Consider the following 18,517-nt stretch of genomic DNA (forward strand, 5'->3'; position numbering starts at 1 on the left):
AGCACTGCAGTGACAACACACATCCCTGCCAATCAGACATGAACATCGAAGGAGCCTGGAAGAGAGGCTACACGGGAAAGAACATCGTTGTGACCATCCTGGATGATGGCATTGAGAGAACCCACCCGGATCTGATGCAGAACTACGTGAGTGTGTGCTGTGCTCGGAGCCCCCTCCATCCTGGGAAGTAAGGGGACGCGTGTGAGGACTGTCAAGAAGTGGGGTTACTACTGAAAAGGGTAGCCAGCAAATACAGTAGGCTCTGCGTACCGCTTCCATCTTACAAAACCTTGCACCCTCTGAGTACAGGGAGGTGAGCTACTGCTTTCAACTTGCAAGTGCCTTTGATGTTCTGATGACAAAAAGCAAGTGATAAGGCAGCAGAAACCCCACCCCCACCACCATCTGCTCCTGATAATGACCACTCTTCTCAACGACTCATCCACAAAGACCCGCCACACACTCTGTTTCTCTTGTGGAGAAAGCGTACTTAGAACTTTTCTCAAGTTTTTCTACTGGTCTCTTTCTCTTTTTTTTTTTTTTTTTACTCCCCCTTTTTCAAAGGACAATAGTGATCAGCCTCCTACTAGTCCTAGGAAGCAGTCAGTTCCCTCTCTGAAGGAGGAACTGTGATTCCAGGACTCCAGGAGGAGGTAGGATGTAGGATGAGCCCAAGACCACAGAGCCCACGGAACATGGGGGTCAGTTTCTGCCCCTTGGGCCTCTGGGTTCCATCTACCACTGTGGTATCTACTGCCTAGAAATGTGCCAGTGATCTCTCTAAACTCTGCCCCCTCCAAGCTCATTCCTTCCATTGGCTTCTCCTTTCTAAGGTTACTTGAGAGGGCCATATTATCTCTCAATATGCCATTCTCTGTCAGCTCCAAATTTGTGTTTCCTAACACCTTAGTGTTCTCTCTAAAATACTTCTTCTCTTATAAGGAGCCTGCAACGATCCCCTATTATCTGCAGATACAACTCTGATTCCCATGAGGGCTCAGCAGAAAATCCTGTGGATCCCACTCACACCCATGTCTTCTGACTTCCCCTCAGACCTCTTTTCTGGTGATGACTGTTTCCACCCAGGAACACTGATATCACCGCATGCCGCTTAAACAACAATCGCTTTTCCCCCTCATCCTCCTCTCTTCCTTCCTGATTCCTTTTAATTCCAAAATTTTGGCCGTGTCGAGGGTCCCTAAATTATATTTCATGTTGGTATTGAAAAAAATTTCTCTTAGAATCAGTGATTTTCTAGCCGCTTACAGTTTCCTCTCCTATCCCTGAAAATACAAGCAGCTCTAAGTCATGGTGAAGTCTGCTTTACTTCCCTTGCAGGACTCTTACTGACCCCAAAGGAGGAAAGCCACGGGCCAGGGTGGGAAGCTTTGCCCCGTGTTCACGGAGGGGACCCACAGAGAATCCTGAGCTATATAACTGGGAGGACCCTGTCTCCGCAGATTTTTGTCTTCTATATTCCATTTCATGGTCGTTAAAGGAGGCACTTCAGTAAGCCCAGCCCACCACCCTGTGCCCTGAGCTGCCAGAGAATGATGAGGCAGGCCCTGCCCTGCAGGTCCCTCTGCCCATCAGCACAAAGGACTTGCCATCCCAGCATGCTTGCTGCCTCAGTGGACACAGAGCGGCCCTGGGGTACATTGTTCTGGGCTCACTCAGAGTGGACCTGACCTTTTCCTTAAGGCCAAGTTTCAGAGACCAGGGATATGATGCCTTCTTGAAATCTGATCTCTCTCTCTCTCTCTCTCTCATCTCCCTCAGCATGGGAAGGCTTGGTTTCTGGGCACCACAGGTATCCCCTCCATGTCTCCTCTGCCCCCCTTTCCCTACTGCTCCAGCTTCTCATGAAACTATTTTTAGAGCGTGATCACCATATTCTCTCCAATGTTCTTTTCTTATTTGCTCAGTCTTGCTTATTTCATGATACTGAATCTCAAATTAATTTTCCTGAAGAGACTTCATTTTATCTTTGCAAATAAAATACCTCCAAGCCCCTTCCTTGGTGCCCCAGAAACTCCCACTGGCTCACAGTGACCCATATTTCTGACCCACACAAACCCCCAGTATCACCCCACACTTGAATCTTTCCTTACAGTCTTCCCCCGTCACCCGTTTGGTGTCAAACATTCAGCCAAGAAACTTCACAAATTAATTTTTTACAGTGACATATTGAAACAATTTCCGCCAAATTAGGTGACTTTTCCCGAAGGTTAAAAAGAGAGCGAGAGAAGGAACTGCAGATTCATTTTGTTCTCATTTGAACAAAACGTTTGAGCGGCCGCTCTCACCCTGCCTCCAAGCACACTCAGGCATTCACAGCATAGAATTTGAGAGCTAAAAAGAACTTTCTATTCGTCTCCTCCTTCAAGAGGGGAGAAGCTGGAGCCTGAAGGCTATAGTGAGTGAGCCCAGGTCGTATAAAGAACAGAAGTGTGGGGACCTCTCTCCCAACAGAGAAGTCTTTCTGGTCATACACAGTGTGGTATTTATGGGGTGTTCCTGCCCCCCCACCAGCTAGGAATATATTTGATGAAACACAGACGGCTTTAACCTAATTATGATTGCATTCTTTGCCTCTTTCATTTTTCCCCCCTTGGAGGAGAATTCTCTAGAACACATCTGTTTGATGAGCAGTACCGATGCTTCTCAGTTGTCCTGATGTTGGAGCTGGTGAAGTGTAGGGAAGAACACATTGGATGGGGTCAGGGGGCACATGGCCTGCGTTCCAATCTTGGTTCCACAGGCTGGTTTGCTTCATGCCTTTGGCCAAGTTACATAGCCTGTCTTGGGCCTCTGTTTCCTTATAAGTAAAATTAGTCAGTTATACTAGATGGACACCATTCATGCTCTAGTGACCAGTATGGGGGGCTGTGGGGCCGCCTTTATAAGAGAAGCAAGGACTTACCTACCACCTTTATATGTCCTGTGTATTTTGCATAATTTTTCCAGACATCAGACTCTATGTACTACACATTATTTTCAGAAACAAGAGTCTTTGATAAAGCTAGAAAACACGTTGGCTTTCACTAAAACTGAAATCAGGAATTACCCTAAAGTGTCAGAAAACACAAAACAGTCTAAATTAGTTCTACCTACTGTGATATAAATTGGAGTAAAGATATAAGCCAGTAATTTCTTTTCAGAAATTTAGAAAATCAAAAGGAAGAAATGTAGAAATTTGGAGATGTTTCACAGTCACTTTTAAAAGCAGACAGATCCAGCTTTGGCTTCAGAGATGCTTTTCCCTCATTTTGAAGCCTTGACCTAGAATAAAACTTTGTTCATTATTTTGGTTGGGACAGAGGATCATTGGGTATTAGTAAAAAGTCTGAATTACAGACTCTTTTATAGTAGATACAACATCTGAAACTAGACAGCTATTGTCTGATAGAGATACCACGATACCTAATATAATAAATTTCTAATACTGATTTTTAATTGGCTTGCCAGTTATTTGTGAATTATCTTCAAAAATCTTTGAATCATAAGGAATTTACACACTCCAGAAATGAAGTAAGGAATAGAGAGAGAATCCCTGGAAAATAAATCACTTTGCTTCTAGAGAGTCCAAGAACACTGCACCGAAAAGGTGGTCACTGGGGACCTCTTCAGAGGCAGTGAATGCGAGGTCAGTTCCAGAGATGAGGGAAAATATGTTGGCAAGAATGGTCTGGGTTCTTCCTTGGTCTGTGGAGAGTGTTTTCTCACCTTAAGGAGAAAAATACAACAGTGATTATTACTGAACAAGGCCTCCTGATGCCACCGAACCATGAATGTATTATTTAATCTAATTACTCTCTTGCGGAAATGTGTTTAAGAATGCATGTGGCTCCGGGTTAATGGCTAATTACTAAATGTCTGTCTCCTCCTCTTGCTCACTCCTCTGTGGCCGTAGGATGCTCTGGCGAGTTGTGACGTGAATGGGAATGACCTGGACCCGATGCCTCGTTACGACGCAAGCAACGAGAACAAGTAAGGCCCAGCGGAGCGGGGGCTGGCCTGTGGCTGCCAAGGATTTTTGTTTTCTCCTCTTGCTGAGGGAAGTATTTTCTTAGAAAGCCTTGGTAACAGGGCGCCTGGGTGGCTCGGTTGGTTAGGCAACTGCCTTCAGCTCAGGTCATGATCCTGGAGTCCCTGGATCAAGTCCCACATCGGGCTCCCTGCTCAGCGGAGAGTCTGCTTCTCCCTCTGACCCTCCCCCCTCTCGTGCTCTCTGTCTCTCATTCTCTCTCAAATAAATAAATAAAATCTTTAAAAAAAAAAAAAAAAAGAAAGAAAGCCTTGGTAACAAATGATCCAAAAATTTGCTCCAGGGTGAACAGGTGTCTTTTCACTGAAGCTTCTGGGTAATAAAAAGGGGTGGTCTCCATGGTAAGAATGGTCACAGAGAGAACCCTGGGGAATGACTCAGCATTTCCATATCTGGAGGGCACAGCTGGGGAGGATTGCCCCTCACAAGGTAATTGGCCGGTGACCCATTTTTGGGGATGGGGTGTCAAAGGGAAAGGCAAAAACAATGTGTATGCCAAAAGAGTTTCTTTATTCTGTTAAATTCAACAAATTTCATTGACCCCTGTGCTTGAAGTCTCTGCCAGGGGCTTTCTTATTAGCCTCTTTGTTCTTCTGTAGTGATTGTATTTTCTACTAATACACGTGAAATACCTATAAGGTTTGCCGTGTACAGAACCTATTACCTTTCTTATCTTCACATTCAAGAGCCATAGAAACCCACTTAACCACTTTTCCACTCTCCAGTTAGTACAGTAGTTCTTGTGAGAGCAGATGAAAATGCACATCCATTTGATACCATGGAATATCTTAACATTCTTCAGAAAATAAATGGGAATGGTTTTTCTTGCTTAAGATGACCCAGATTCTTTAAAGGATTAGGAGATATTTCTAATCTCTAGATCACATTAGCTTTTTTCCTTTTACTCCAAAACTCCTCCAGGATAATGCTGTGATTTAAATGCTATCATTTCGATTTTTACTTATGTGTTTTAGTCTGGAATCTCAGAAGTAGCAAAAAGAGGTGTTTTGCCCATTTATTACATGCTATTTCCAGCCTTTGTTTTTCTTTAGGAGAAAATTTCTTAGCGAGTATGATTTGATTAAGTCAATAAGTTTAGATAAAACCATCTGACCTAGATAATTGTGACTGCACATGGGTTTTTTTCTTCTCCCCCCCCCCCCTTTTCACCATCCACAAAGAAGCCTCAAAAAAGTTACTGTGGAAAGCATGCTGTTTGCTAATAATTCGGTAAATGTTACAGATCAGATTCAATGGTGAAAGCATTAATGCATAAATTGATTTCGATAGAATTTTTCAGAGCCTTCTAAACAAAAAAAGAAAGGGACCTAAATTGAACTGGATAATTTTCTTTCAGTCCTGGCCATTGCTGTCCAGATTACACTGCTTAAAGTTATAGTGAATTTCACATCAAGGGTCATAATTTGAGACAATGCGAGCTAATGTATTTAACCTAATTTATGAACTAGCCTGAAACACTGATGAAGAATCTTGAAGTTTCAATACCAAAAAGTCGCCACTGATAAATTTCGATATACAGTTCATTCTGCTATATTACGACATAGCCTTCCTAAAAACACTTGCACTCCGCAAAATCTAAAACCACCAAGTAATAAGACAGTGAAATTTGAGCTCAGCGCTCAAAAACTTCATCGGTGATGCACACACACAAAATGGTAGGGACCTATTTAAAAAAATAGCCCAGTTGTATCCATGTTAAGTGGTTACGAAATATGTAAAATTATAATAAATGCGCCACTTTATCTTGAAAAACACCCGAAGTTTGCTTATGGAATTGTGTGCACATTACGTCTGCTCGTACATGTGAATGCATGCCGCTCGGTGTGCAAGAGAAAAAAAGAGGGGGGAAAAAAGACAGAGATGAAAATTTTGAAAAAGAACAAAGAATAGGGAGGAAAATGAATCAGTTGAGAGGCGAGGGGAAAATTAAGCAGAGTGGAGGACACCCCCCAGCCCCCCACTCCCCGCCCAGGATGGCCTTTGGAATCATGGCAACTTGCCAGTTACTGAAGGTGGAAGGTGAGGTACTCGAAATCAGGGAGTAGTGGCGGCAGACGTGGACAGGTGTGGACCGTGGTGCTCTTCGGGTGTGTAGCTGTGTGGGTTTTGTGTATTCCCATGGCGATGCGTTTTCTACATTCACTTAGAGTTTCTAGGAAAAAATTGTGCATCAACACATGTAAATTTCACATTATGCTTACAGTGATCTCCAATACATCAATGGTATCGGAAGAAATTTGTGTTTTCGAGGCAAGCATATAGGAGATCTGTACGATACTATATCCATCAGTTTGATTTATTCCATCAACACCTGTAGAGAGCAAAGAGGGACAGGAAAGCTACAGGAAAGACTAGATCATGGTAACACCCGAAGTATTTGGGGGCAGGATATTGAGGGGCAAGAGGGGCTCTAGATAGAAACCAGAAACGTATCATACCCTGTAGGCAGTGCTGTCTGAATTCACATGTGGCGAGTTTTTGCACTGAAACTCTCGGTGGTGACGGTGACTGTTTTCCAGGGTGTGTCAGACGTGTGACTAACATCGCTAACCACAGAGGCTGTGCTTAAGCTCTTAAGCTCTTTGAGTGTTGGCCTTGATGGCTTTTTACAGGCTGCCTTTAAAAAAAAAACCATATCCTCTGCAAGTATTCCTTTCAAACCTGGCTCTCCCCGAGACCTGTTCTTGAGAAGCATCGCCATAGTCCTGCTCCCTGTGGCGTATTCTGGTGTGTCCTGTTTTAACCCCTTCTGAGTACCGTCCATGGCTCACTGAGTGCCGTGTGGGTTTGTTACGGGAGCGCACAGGCATTGTTCTAGATACGTGCTTGCGTTTGTAGTCTTGACAGTGAAATATGGCCTTTCCAGAGGCATAACAGCAGCATTCCCTACCTCTGTTTTATGAGCGTGACCTGGGGCAACAGATTACCCTTTAGCTCCTCTCGGGAGTGCCGCGTGATGTTTTCTGGGCCAGACACAAGCCATGTATTCAGGCATTTGGGGTTAAGATAGCCTCTCTGCTCATTAGACCGTAATTATAGATGTGATTGATGGATCTGTCTTTAAGCGAGATAATTCTGTTTGAATAGAAGTCACGTGGCATCAGGAAATTAGCAGTGGGTTTGTAGTTCAGAAGAGTTGACGGTTAGTTTTGGTTCTCCTCAATTAGCTTTATAATCTTGGGGCCTGAGTACTCTGAACTTTGACTAAAGCTTTGTTGTTGTTGTTGTTGTCTTAATCTCTAAAATTACTACAATAATACTTCCCAAGGTTAGCAGTAAAATACCTAAAGCACCAAACATACGACAGACTACATATTAGGTGCTAGATAATTTATAATTATAATTACAGCTGTTATTATAATTATGTGTTCTGTTCCTCTTTCTGGTTCTTGATAAATAATTAAAAATCACAATCATCTCAAAATATATGTGCCTATGAACATTTCAAATGGAATGTAAGACTTAGAAGTCTTTGTTTATTTCCAAGGTTAGAGGTTTTGGTAGGTTTTTCTGCTGCTTTAGGTGATGAGAGCTGGGACTCATTCAGTAAATGAGTCAGTAAATCTGCTTTTCTGCAGTTCTGTTTCCCCATCTCCTCGAGCAGAACCATGAGTCTTTGAATTTGATGCAAGAGAGTGAAGGGGAGAAATTTCTAATCCTCATCAGAATAAAGCGGCTCAGGTGTCTGCTCTGTGAAAACCTCCTCTTTGTATGATCTGACCAGTAGGCTTGAGAGTGTGTCTGGAATTATTTCCTGCTTAGCTACGTCTGTTCATTCATTCCACAGGTACTCACCGAGACCCTACTTTGTGAATGGCTCTGTGCTAAATGCTTGGGGGGCACAGGGATGAAATAACTTGGGCTCCGAACTAATGGATTTAATTGGTAGATGACTTGAGAAACTTTAATGCGTGGTGGGTTTTAGTACTACGAGAGAAAGCACTCTCAAAACTCCATGCCAATCATCTCTCTTAGACTGACATGATTACATTTCTAGTGCTAAAACTTTAGGGTGACAGAAATCACTGCAGAAGTACAAAAGTTATAAAAATTCCTTTTTTTAAGATTTTATTTATTTATTTGATAGAGACACAGTGAGAGAGGGAACACAAGCAGGGGGGAGTGGGAGAGGGAGAAGCAGGCTTCCCGCTGAGCAGGGAGCCCGATGTGGGGCTCGATCCCAGGACCCTGAGATCATGACCTGAGCTGAAGGCAGACGCTTAACGACTGAGCCACCCAGGTGCCCCCAAAATTTCTTTTTTGTCATTTTTTCATGTCCCCCACATAACAGGTGCATAAAGAAATGGCCTCAGTGGAGGAGACCATAAAAGCTGTCCTTCTGTTCGGCTTTGTCTCCATTCGTATTAGCTTGTCGAATAAAGGTGACTGCATTGTTCTAGGCTTAAAATAGAAAATGCCTCCCTACAAATGAAAGAGTCTCCTGGCATTTCATACCACTACTCCTGTTTCTGATAAATGAATTATTGATGTCTGAGTTAGAGCTTCCCTTCCCTAGGTTGCTTCTTGTTAAATGTTCCCTCCATTTAAAAGTCATAGCAACATATTTAGTGGGAGGTGAGAGCACACATTATATCTTGAATGGGCGATATGTGGGCCCAGAATCTAATTCCTTTTGAAAATGAACCAATCCATAAGTTAAAGACTCATTTTTCAAAAGGAATTAATTTTTTTCATTTTTCTTTCTGATCTCTATTTTCAGGAAGATTTAAGCAGGGTAGATGGAAGCACATTTTTTTTCTGATTCTTTAGTCTCCTTGCACATGTCATTTCTGGTTTTAAGAATGTATGTCGCCATGTTGTAGAAACCAAAGTGCACGTGGCCTTCTCTTTCTCATCCCTGCAGATGGGGACTGTTTTCAGGAGATAGTGTTCCAAAACAAAGCCAATGATTGTAACAAATGCTTTCTAACTATAGAGAAAATATTTTAACTCCATTCTAGAGGGAAAAAAAAACTTTAGATCAATGACCTTTTCTTTTTTTTTTTTTATTTTTTTTATTCTTATGTTAATCCCCATACATTACATCATTAGTTTTAGATGAAGTATTCCATGATTCATTGTTTGTGCATAACACCCAGTGCTCCATGCAGAATGTGCCCTCCTCAATACCCACCACCAGGCTAACCCATCCTCCCACCCCCCTCCCCTCTAGAACCCTGTTTGTTTTTCAGAGTCCATCGTCTCTCATGGTTCGTCTACCCCTCCGATTTCCCCCGCTTCATTCTTCCCCTCCCGCTACCTTCTTCTTCTTTTTTTTTTTCTTAACATATATTGCATTATTTGTTTCAGAGGTACAGATCTGAGATTCAACAGTCTTGCACAATTCACAGCACTTACCAGAGCACATACCCTCCCCAGTGTCTATCACCCAGTCACCCCATCCCTCCCACCCCACCCCCACTCCAGCAACCTTCAGTTTGTTTCCTGAGATTAAGAATTCCTCATATCAGTGAGATCATATGATACATGTCTTTCTCTGTTTGACTTATTTCACTCAACATAATACCCTCCAGTTCCATCCATGTCAATGACCTTTTCTTGAGATCCATAACCTTAACAGGTAGAAACCTTGTTTATTTAAATTTTTTACTCAAGTATAATTAACACACAGTATTATATTAGTTTCAAGTGTACACTGTAACGATTCAACAATTCTATACATTTTTCAGTGCTCATCAGGAGGAGTGTACTCTTAATTCCATTTATCTATTTCACCTATCCCCTTACCCACCTCCCCTTTGGCAACCACCACTTTGTTCTCTGTATTTAAGAGTCTGGCTTTTTGTTTGTTTCTTTTTTTCTTTGTTCTTTTGTTTCTTAAATTCCACATGAGTGAAATCATAAGGTATTTTTCTTCCTCTGACTTATTTCACTCAGCGTAATGCCATCCAGGTCCATCTAAGTTGTTGCAAATAGTAAGATTTCATTCTTTTTTATGGCTGGATAATATTCCTCTGTGTGTGTGTGTGTGTGTGTGTGTGTGTCAACCTAGGGAAGGGAAGCTCTAACTCAGACATCAATAATTCATTTATCAGAAATAGGAGTAGTGGTATGAAATGCCAGGAGACTCTTTCATTTGTAGGGAGGCATTTTCTATTTTAAGCCTAGAACAATGCAGTCACCATCCAGGTCCATCTAAGTTGTTGCAAATAGTAAGATTTCATTCTTTTTTATGGCTGGATAATATTCCTCTGTGTGTGTGTGTGTGTGTGTGTATATGTATCATGTCTTGTCAGCCATGTATCAGTGGACTCTTGGGCTGCTTCTGTATCTTGGCTATTGGGGATAATGCTTCAATAGACAGAGAAGTGCATGTATCTTTTCGAATTAGTGTTTTCATTTTCTTTGGGTAAATACCCAGTAGGGCAATTACTGGATCATACGGTAATTTGATTTTTAATTTTTTTGAGGAACCTCCATACTGTTTTCCACAGTGGCTGCACCAGTTTGCATTCCCACCAACAGTGCACAAGGGTTCCTGTTTCTCCACATCCTCACCAACATTTGGTATTTCTTGTCTTTTTGATTTTAGCCATTCTGACAGGTATAAAGTAATATTTCATTGTGGCTTTAATTTGTGTTTCCCCAATGATTTGTGATAGTGAGCATGTTTTTATGTGTCTTTGGCCATATGTATGTCTTCTCAAAGCAATCTACAGATTTAATGCCATCCCTACCAAAATACCAACATTTTTCACAGAACTAAAACCAAATAATCCTAAAATTTGTATGGAACTACAAAAAACAAAAAACCCAAAATAGTCAAAGCAATCTTGAAAAAGAACAAAGCTGGAGGTATCACAATCCCAGATTTCAAGATATACTACAAAGCTGCAGTAATCAAAACAGCATGGTCCTGGCACAAAAAGGGACACATAGACCAATGGAACAGAACAGAGAGCCCAGAAATAAACCCATGCTTTTATGGCCAATTAACCAATGACATAGGAGGCAAGAATATACAGTGGGAAGAAGACAGTCTCTCCAACAAATGGTAGTGGGGGAATTGGACAACCACATGCAAAAGAATGAAACACAAAAATAAACTCAAAATGGACCCACACGTGGGACCTGGAACCATAAAATTCCTAGACAAAAACATAAACAGTAATTTCTCTGACATCGGCCGTAATGACATTTTTCTAGGTATGTCTCCCAAGGCCAGGGAAACAAAGGCAAAATTGAACTTTTGGGACTATCCCAAAATAAAAAATTTTGCATAGCAAAGGAAACCATCAACAAAACAAAAAGGCAACCTATTTAATGGGAGAAGATATTTGCAAATGATGTATCCAATAAAGGGTAGATATAAAAAAAATATAAAGAACTTATACAACTCAACACCAAAAAAACAACTAATGGAATTAAAAAAAAAAAAATAGGCAGAGAACCTGAATAAACATTTTTCCATGGGAGTCTTATTTCTTTATACCCAGGATTTAGCCAAACACTTCAGATAAAATTATCCTATAGCGAAATAGGTCAGAAAAAAATCTGCCAAAGACAAGAAGGGCCAGTATCAGCGGCCGATTTATTTTTCCAAGTATTTCCAACACTTTTCCTCTAGTCCTTTTACAAAATAGCATTATGATAGACTACACAGTAGTTACTTAATCAGTGGTTATCAAATGAATTCACGTGACAATGACTACATGCTAGAGGCTTAATGTATCTAGAGAAGATAGTTGTGAAAAATACCTGACCCTTTTCATATGCAGGTATACATTCTATGTCAGGAAAGAACGTACAACAAATATTTTAGAAAATCAGTTTCTGTCACATGGGATCATAATACAATACTTTGAGATAAGTAACATTTTGGACCCATCTTATAGATTCTGGAAAGTGGCTGGGGTCTGGGGCCTCACACAAAGTTGGAATACAACAGGAAAAGGCCTCTCAGCCCAGAAGCCAGCCAGCCCTCCCCAGCCCTTGGTCTCAAGCCCTGCCCTCCTCAGCATGTTAGTCCTCCTCTTTAGTAGCTCACCCAAGATGCACACACCCCCATCCATCCCTCCACTCCAGCTGTCTGTTGGTTTGTCCCTTCTCCTACCGACATCCTTGTAAAATCTCCTAAATGGTTTCCCTGTCTCCAGGCTCACCCCATCCCGCTGTCCGAGTGATATATAAATAAAAATTTTAAAATATATATAAATATATAAATAGAAAATATAAAAATATATAAATTAAAAAAACCCTTTAATGTCTTGACATTTTGTTGAAAGTACAAGACGCTCTGTTGCCCACTCCTCCCTCATTATTAAGCCTGCTCTGCCCCGCATGTCCCCTGCTCTCCCCCTTTATTTATCAGCCCTGCGGGACTTGTGAAGTTCCCTTAATGTGCTGCAACTCTACAACCTTCCCCCCATCTGCACCTATGTGGTCCCTCCTCCCCCTTCAACTCCTGCCACTTCCCCTGTGATGCCTTCTCTCACCTCCATCATCTGAGCTGGATACCCTCCGGTGAGTTATCAAAGCACCTGTGAATTTCCTGCTTTTATAAAACTCCCTGTTCTACACAGGGTCGCATTTACCAAGGTAGAGAGTAGAGAGGCAAGAGGCAAGAAGAGATACTGAGAAGATTTCCAGTTTAGTTTGGGGTATAAAATGTCTGTTTAGTCTTACAGTAATTAGAAGACTATCAACCTTGATTGCTCATATAGATGAATTTGTGAAATGTATCCTAAAATAGTAACTATTCAAAAGGTACGATATATATATATATACTGGATTTTTGTGCTGAATATCTTTTTTTTTTTTTTTTTTGATCCTCCTCCCTGCTATGTATCCCAGAAACCTGACCTCTAAGGACTGTATTAATAGACTCCCTTGTCCTCTGGCTTCCCATTGGGTTTGGCCAATGGAAGTCTCAAGCAGGAGATTATTGGGATACCGAGGAGTGAAGAAGGAGTATTTATTCTCTGCCCCCTCCTTATTGGACCACTGGGGACTAGCTGGATACCTGAAGATCATAATTACTATCAGGTGGCCCTAAGGCTGACTTCTTGAGGGCTCTCCTTTATGGGCATCAATAACCACTCATTCCCCATGATTCCTTAGAGCTAGGGGTTTTCCAGTGTTTCTGATTTAGAACACCACATTATTCCCTATTGGTTTCCCCAAATCCTGCCTGCATCTTTATGTTAAGTCCCTTGAGTAAATTTTTCTCATGTTACCCAGTATAAAAAAGTCCAGTGTTTCCTGATCGGCCCTGATTGATAGGTATGTTAGTTTTTTAGCCTGGTATCTTTGGTAGACTAAAAGAAAAAATGTCCAGACTCTTCCAAGAAAGAAAATCACTAGATTCATAGGAGTTGTGTTAATGGCTTTGTATTTTTTAATGAGACCTGACAAATACAAAAAATAGTTACCTAATACAGAATTCCTATACACCTGTCGCTTGAAGTATAAGTATTAATTTTTATAAAACTGCATTAATTATTCTAGGGTTTAGAATCATGATAATGCAATCTTCAGAACCCCTTTGTTCTTTGTTGATTTTGGTGTGTTCTCTTCCAGGATTTGGGAACATGGTCTCTTGGGGTTCTCAGTAACAGTTTCAATAAAGGGCTGATAGATGCTATAGGTTAAAATGAGGTTTGGGTATAATTTATGCAAATCGAGTGCACTATTGACATGAATAATTGATAGGTGCTTCAATTTAAATTTCTTATTTCAAAAACAAACTCTCAAATTCCTGAGGCCTCTAAAGCAGATGGAAATGGCAGTAAGGGAAAGATAAGTATCCTTTTTAAATAATGGATTAAGCATTTGAGCAGAGTTTCCAGACAGGTATATTTATTTATCTTTCTCTTTTCCTCTTCTCTAACCTCTGCCTTGGATCTTTCTATTTTCTCTTGTTTCTTTATGCCCTGAAATACATAAAATTTAGAGCATGAAGACCTTGAGAGGTCAATGTGAGCAGTGCCTTATGTGTATTATTCAGAGCTATAGAGAAGACATGCAAGACCTTTCAAGTGCATTCAGCCAATGGACACTCATGTTAGATGCTGAAAAAGAAGGCAAACTCAGGAGAAAAAGAGCCATGTTTTGCTTATCTCACTCCCTGTATAGATACTAGAAGAAAAGGCTGAAAATATAATCAAACTACAGACTGGCTAATTGTTCATTTTAATATTAACAAGATATTATTTAGATATTGGTTGTCTTCCTATTCAGATCAAACGCTGTCTAAGTTAAGGGACTACAGTTAGAATTTCTTTTTTATTACTAGCTGAAAAGGATGTCATAATTTTTATGTTTGAGCAATTCGGTTAATTACAGTAGAAGCCTATTGTTCCAATGGACTTAAGTATGTGTGTTTAATATCAGCAGTAGGTGTGCATTTCAATTACAATCCTCAATAAAAGGTGGAAAGGCAGAAAATAGGTCTTTTCGGTCAGAATATATTTGATTAGTTCTCATAACTTTGGTCACCAAAGAAGGCAAGGTGATAGAGTAAAAGAAGAAAAAAAAAAAAAGGTCCTGCTTTTGGATAAGACCTGTGTACCAGTTCCAGCCTTGTCGTTCACTGTTATCTGTGGACTTGGAGAAGCATCTTATCAGAGCCTCCCTCGTCACATTAGTATCTCAATGTCCCTGGCTGACTTAACCAAAAAAACCTATTAGTCTGTGCGGTTGCTACTCGACTATATTTGAATGTACTGTAAGCAATGCTAATAAAATTAACACATCTGGATGCTTTCTCAATTACTGCTCACAGCAACCCACATTCAGAGCAAAAGTCGAGAGAGGTGGAGTAAAATGCTTAATGTCACAGGTGACAGAATTTGAGCTCATTTATTCCTGCAGCATCTATTTACCTGCGTAGCTAAATTAATCTGTGGTCAAGTAGATGAGAAATTAATTACTGTGTTGAGCCCATGCTTTAGTAACTTTACTACCTTGGGAAAACCGTAATCACTGGAATGTTGCACTACTGTGTTCAGTAAATATTCAGTAGCTTGGTTCTACCAAGGGCTGGTAGTCTGAGCTGTTTCTCCACAGAGAGGGGATTGGGCCACAAAGGTCACCAACACCTTGTGTACATGTGACTTTGAACAAGTAACAGAGATCTTTTATTACAGAAAATGATTGTATAGGTCTGACTTCACAGTGGTATTTGTTCTATGGAAATAAATGAATCTAGGGGCTATTTATTCAGAGCTTGCTATAGGAAGAGACTCAGCTACCAACACTTGAGGAGACCCAAGGGTAGACATATGACTGGGAAAGCTTTATCATTAAAAAAAAGAAGAAGAAGAAGAAGAAAAAAAGGAAGGTTTCAGGTGTTCTGATCAGTGGTTCACATGGGAAAGACACAGCTAGGGTCTCAAACAATTCTAGTTCTCAACAATTGTAGTTCTCAAACACTTCTAGTTCTCAAACAATTCTAATGTGTATTAATAACTGTAAAAGAAAATTGAATGAGAACCAAGTGGTTATAGTGTAAATAAATGTTTTGGGAAATTATATAAAATTGTCAAAGGAATGGACCTTATTAAGGTAGTAATAATTAAAAAAATAAGGTAAAGTCTTAGTCTAATTCACAGAGGGCAGGAGTTAATTTTCACATCTATGTGGAGATACAGACTCTTTGAGGTTGGAATCACATAACTGACAGACATTTTCCTGATATTTTTATATTTAAATGATGGCCCCAGAGAGTGCTCTGGAAATGTGGGCTGTGCAAGATTCTCTGTAGGAGGGAAAAACTGAGCCCAAGGACATCAGAAGCCTTTTCCTACCCTAAGAAGGGTGTGGGGTCTCGAGGATGTGTCCTGCTTTGGGAAGTTGTGGTGAATCATTTTGCACCTAAAAAAGCTTGAAGAAATTGAGAACAGTTGACTACTGGAGATTTTCCAGCAAATTCCCCTGAATTCCCACTTTCTCTGTAGCATGTTCTCATCACAAGCTGCCATCTCATGAATTTTAAAAAAGACTGACCTTTGTTAGGAGAGTTTACCTCTTCCTATTTTTAGATATCCCCACATCATCTGCATATAATTTACATATGCTAGTAAATGCATTTGAATTTGCATGAATTGCAGATAAAATACCTTGTGGTGACACCCTGGGCTGAGATTAGCTGACTGCTAAAGATTTTGTATGACCTTTTTGCTGTTGGTTAGTTTTGCTCCTTCTGAGGTTCATCCTCACAGGGTCACACCCCCCCCCTCACAGGGTCACACCCCGCCTCCCACCCCCATCCCCATTACCAAATAGAGACTCATTTTACCCCCCCACCAACCCTGCAGCCCCACCTGTATCAGGTTGTTACAGATCCCTTTCTTTTTTCACCATCCTGATACCTTGGGCTTCCCACAGGCACCAGCATGATGCTGTTGCCATGCAGAGTAGGCACACATCTGCCTCCAGCAATGGCCCCAGTCTTGGCACCAATTTACATAGTTTGCACTAGAGGTGATTTGAATAGAACTTAAGTTGTTCAGCACTCTTAATTGCAACCCTTGTTGTTACTTTTATTGAACATCAAACTCTTTCATAAAAATTATTTATTTTTCTTCGTAACAGAACGACAAGTCCCTTTAATGCTTTTCAAAGGAGTGGCGATATGTGCAGCGAAAACACTTGATTGTGTTTTTCTATTTCTTGCCCATCCATCTCATGCCTCATGTAGGGAGTATGGGGGGATGGGGCAGGGGAGCATGTGAGAAGGAGCTGGGGTTTTCATTGAGAAGATCAAAGAATTAGAGGCCTTGACTTTGTTGAAATTGAATTCAAATGGAGATAAATGGGGTCCTCAAGTGAGGGGCAATCTCAGGAGCAGCTCAACTAACAACCGTGCATTCGCCTGATCACCCATACTTGGGGCAGTAGAGGCCCCTGTTGTGACTGAAGTATTTCCCACTACAGAGATGCCACAGCAACCGTGGCTTAACTCTTCTGTGGGTTGAATTTATATCAAATTGTTTGGCCCCCTTTGGGGAGTAATATTAGAGGCATCATCATGATGGAACCGTGTTCCACACAGCATGATAGTATGGAACAAGAGCCCTTTCGCTGGTGTATTTATGGGAGTGTTCATTCAAATTTGTTGAAATCTTTGTAGCCCAAATGCAGTATGAGAAGGTATTCAGGTAAGCCGTTGCAAATTATGTGGATGTTCATTCTTCTGTGTTTTATGATCATGCATACTATTTTACATCAATTGATTCCATTTATCATCATCCAACTTTCTCATTGTGTTTCTATGAACTTCTGTTAGAATCCCCATTGGAAAACTTATTTCAGTTATAGGGGATACTAACTCATGTTTAATCCATCCTGGTTGGAAAAAATATATATAACTCTGTTGTTTTATCTTTGTCTTTGATTAGGGAGATACTTCTTCTTATGCTAAGAAAGTAAACTGTATGAAGGATCCTACTCATATATTAAATTCACCCATTTTTCTTACAGGGTTCATGGGTTTCTGAAATCTATATGAATATAACACACTTAGATTTCTAAGATGTATACTTGGAGTAAAACAGGAAAATGTATATGGGGAGGGAGGTCCACGTGACTGCTTGCTAGATAAGTTGTTTAATAAAATTAAATACTCCTTCTATACACTGAGAGGGGGTTTTGAGCCATAGACTATAAACCGTGCCTATGCAGAGACATGGACAAACACTACATGCATATGGTTCATACTGGAAAAGTTGTTCTTCCAATAATAATTTAAAAATTATTATAAAACAAACTGCTTATTTGGCTTCCTGTGAGCAGTTCTATAGCTTTGAGAAGTTTGGTACATGATTTGGGTGGGGATGCAGAGAACAACTTCGTCTCCCCAGAAACCCTTGACTGGTTTTGCCTTGGGCTAGAAATTCAGCACAGTCTAAATCGAGTTCAGCGGGGTCACTATATGTTTTCCATGACAGAATGAGAAAAAGAGAGGTTCTCTGGTTCCCTTGAATCGCATTAATCCTTCCAAGTCATCTCAGACCTCATCCTCTCAAATACAGAGGAGCCGCCTCCTAAAAATGATTACTTATCTAGAACGTTACAGTTTACAAAGCATGCCTACACATACTCTCACTTGACTTATAAAATTTTCGTGTCAGAGGGGTAGTAGGTAATTCTTTTGGTGCCCCAGTATCTGAATTCTTTATGTGTGAAGAATTCTCTGTCTCAGTAGAGAGCAAAGACTGTTTTCTAGTATGGCAGCTGAAAATGGTGGATGCTATTCACTTGCCCAACCTCCCTTGCTCTAGTAGGGCCCAGGCCAAGGGATCTAGATTCTAAATCAGTAGCAGCTGTGCAGGCTAGTGACCTAAAGGCCAAGCAAGCTCTCAGTCACTTGCCTGGGTTCTCCTCCCTGTCCCTCTCTCTCTCTCTCTCTCAGCAGAACAGCTGTGTTTTTCTTCACCCTTAGCCTCCATCTTGGTTATTTTGTGCTCCTAACAATTCTGAGCTTCC

At 40.9% G+C, this 18,517-nt stretch overlaps 1 protein-coding gene across 5 annotated transcripts in view; it reads left to right on the forward strand.

Annotated features, from left to right (window-relative positions):
* The window catches only part of PCSK5 (proprotein convertase subtilisin/kexin type 5), a 466,280-nt gene that overhangs the window by 126,182 nt on the left and 321,581 nt on the right, over positions 1-18,517 (forward strand). For all 5 annotated transcript variants that reach the window (XM_045882270.2, XM_045882271.2, XM_045882268.2 and 2 more), the window contains exons 4-5: positions 3-146; positions 3,914-3,990. In XM_045882270.2, coding sequence (XP_045738226.1) covers positions 3-146; positions 3,914-3,990 — 221 coding nt within the window. The remainder of the gene's footprint in view (positions 1-2; positions 147-3,913; positions 3,991-18,517) is intronic.

The sequence above is a fragment of the Mirounga angustirostris genome, unplaced genomic scaffold (assembly GCF_029215605.1).
Source record: "Mirounga angustirostris isolate CCGP_5_RB_7025 unplaced genomic scaffold, mMirAng1.0.hap1 SCAF_15, whole genome shotgun sequence".
Classification (NCBI taxonomy): Eukaryota; Metazoa; Chordata; class Mammalia; order Carnivora; family Phocidae; genus Mirounga; species Mirounga angustirostris.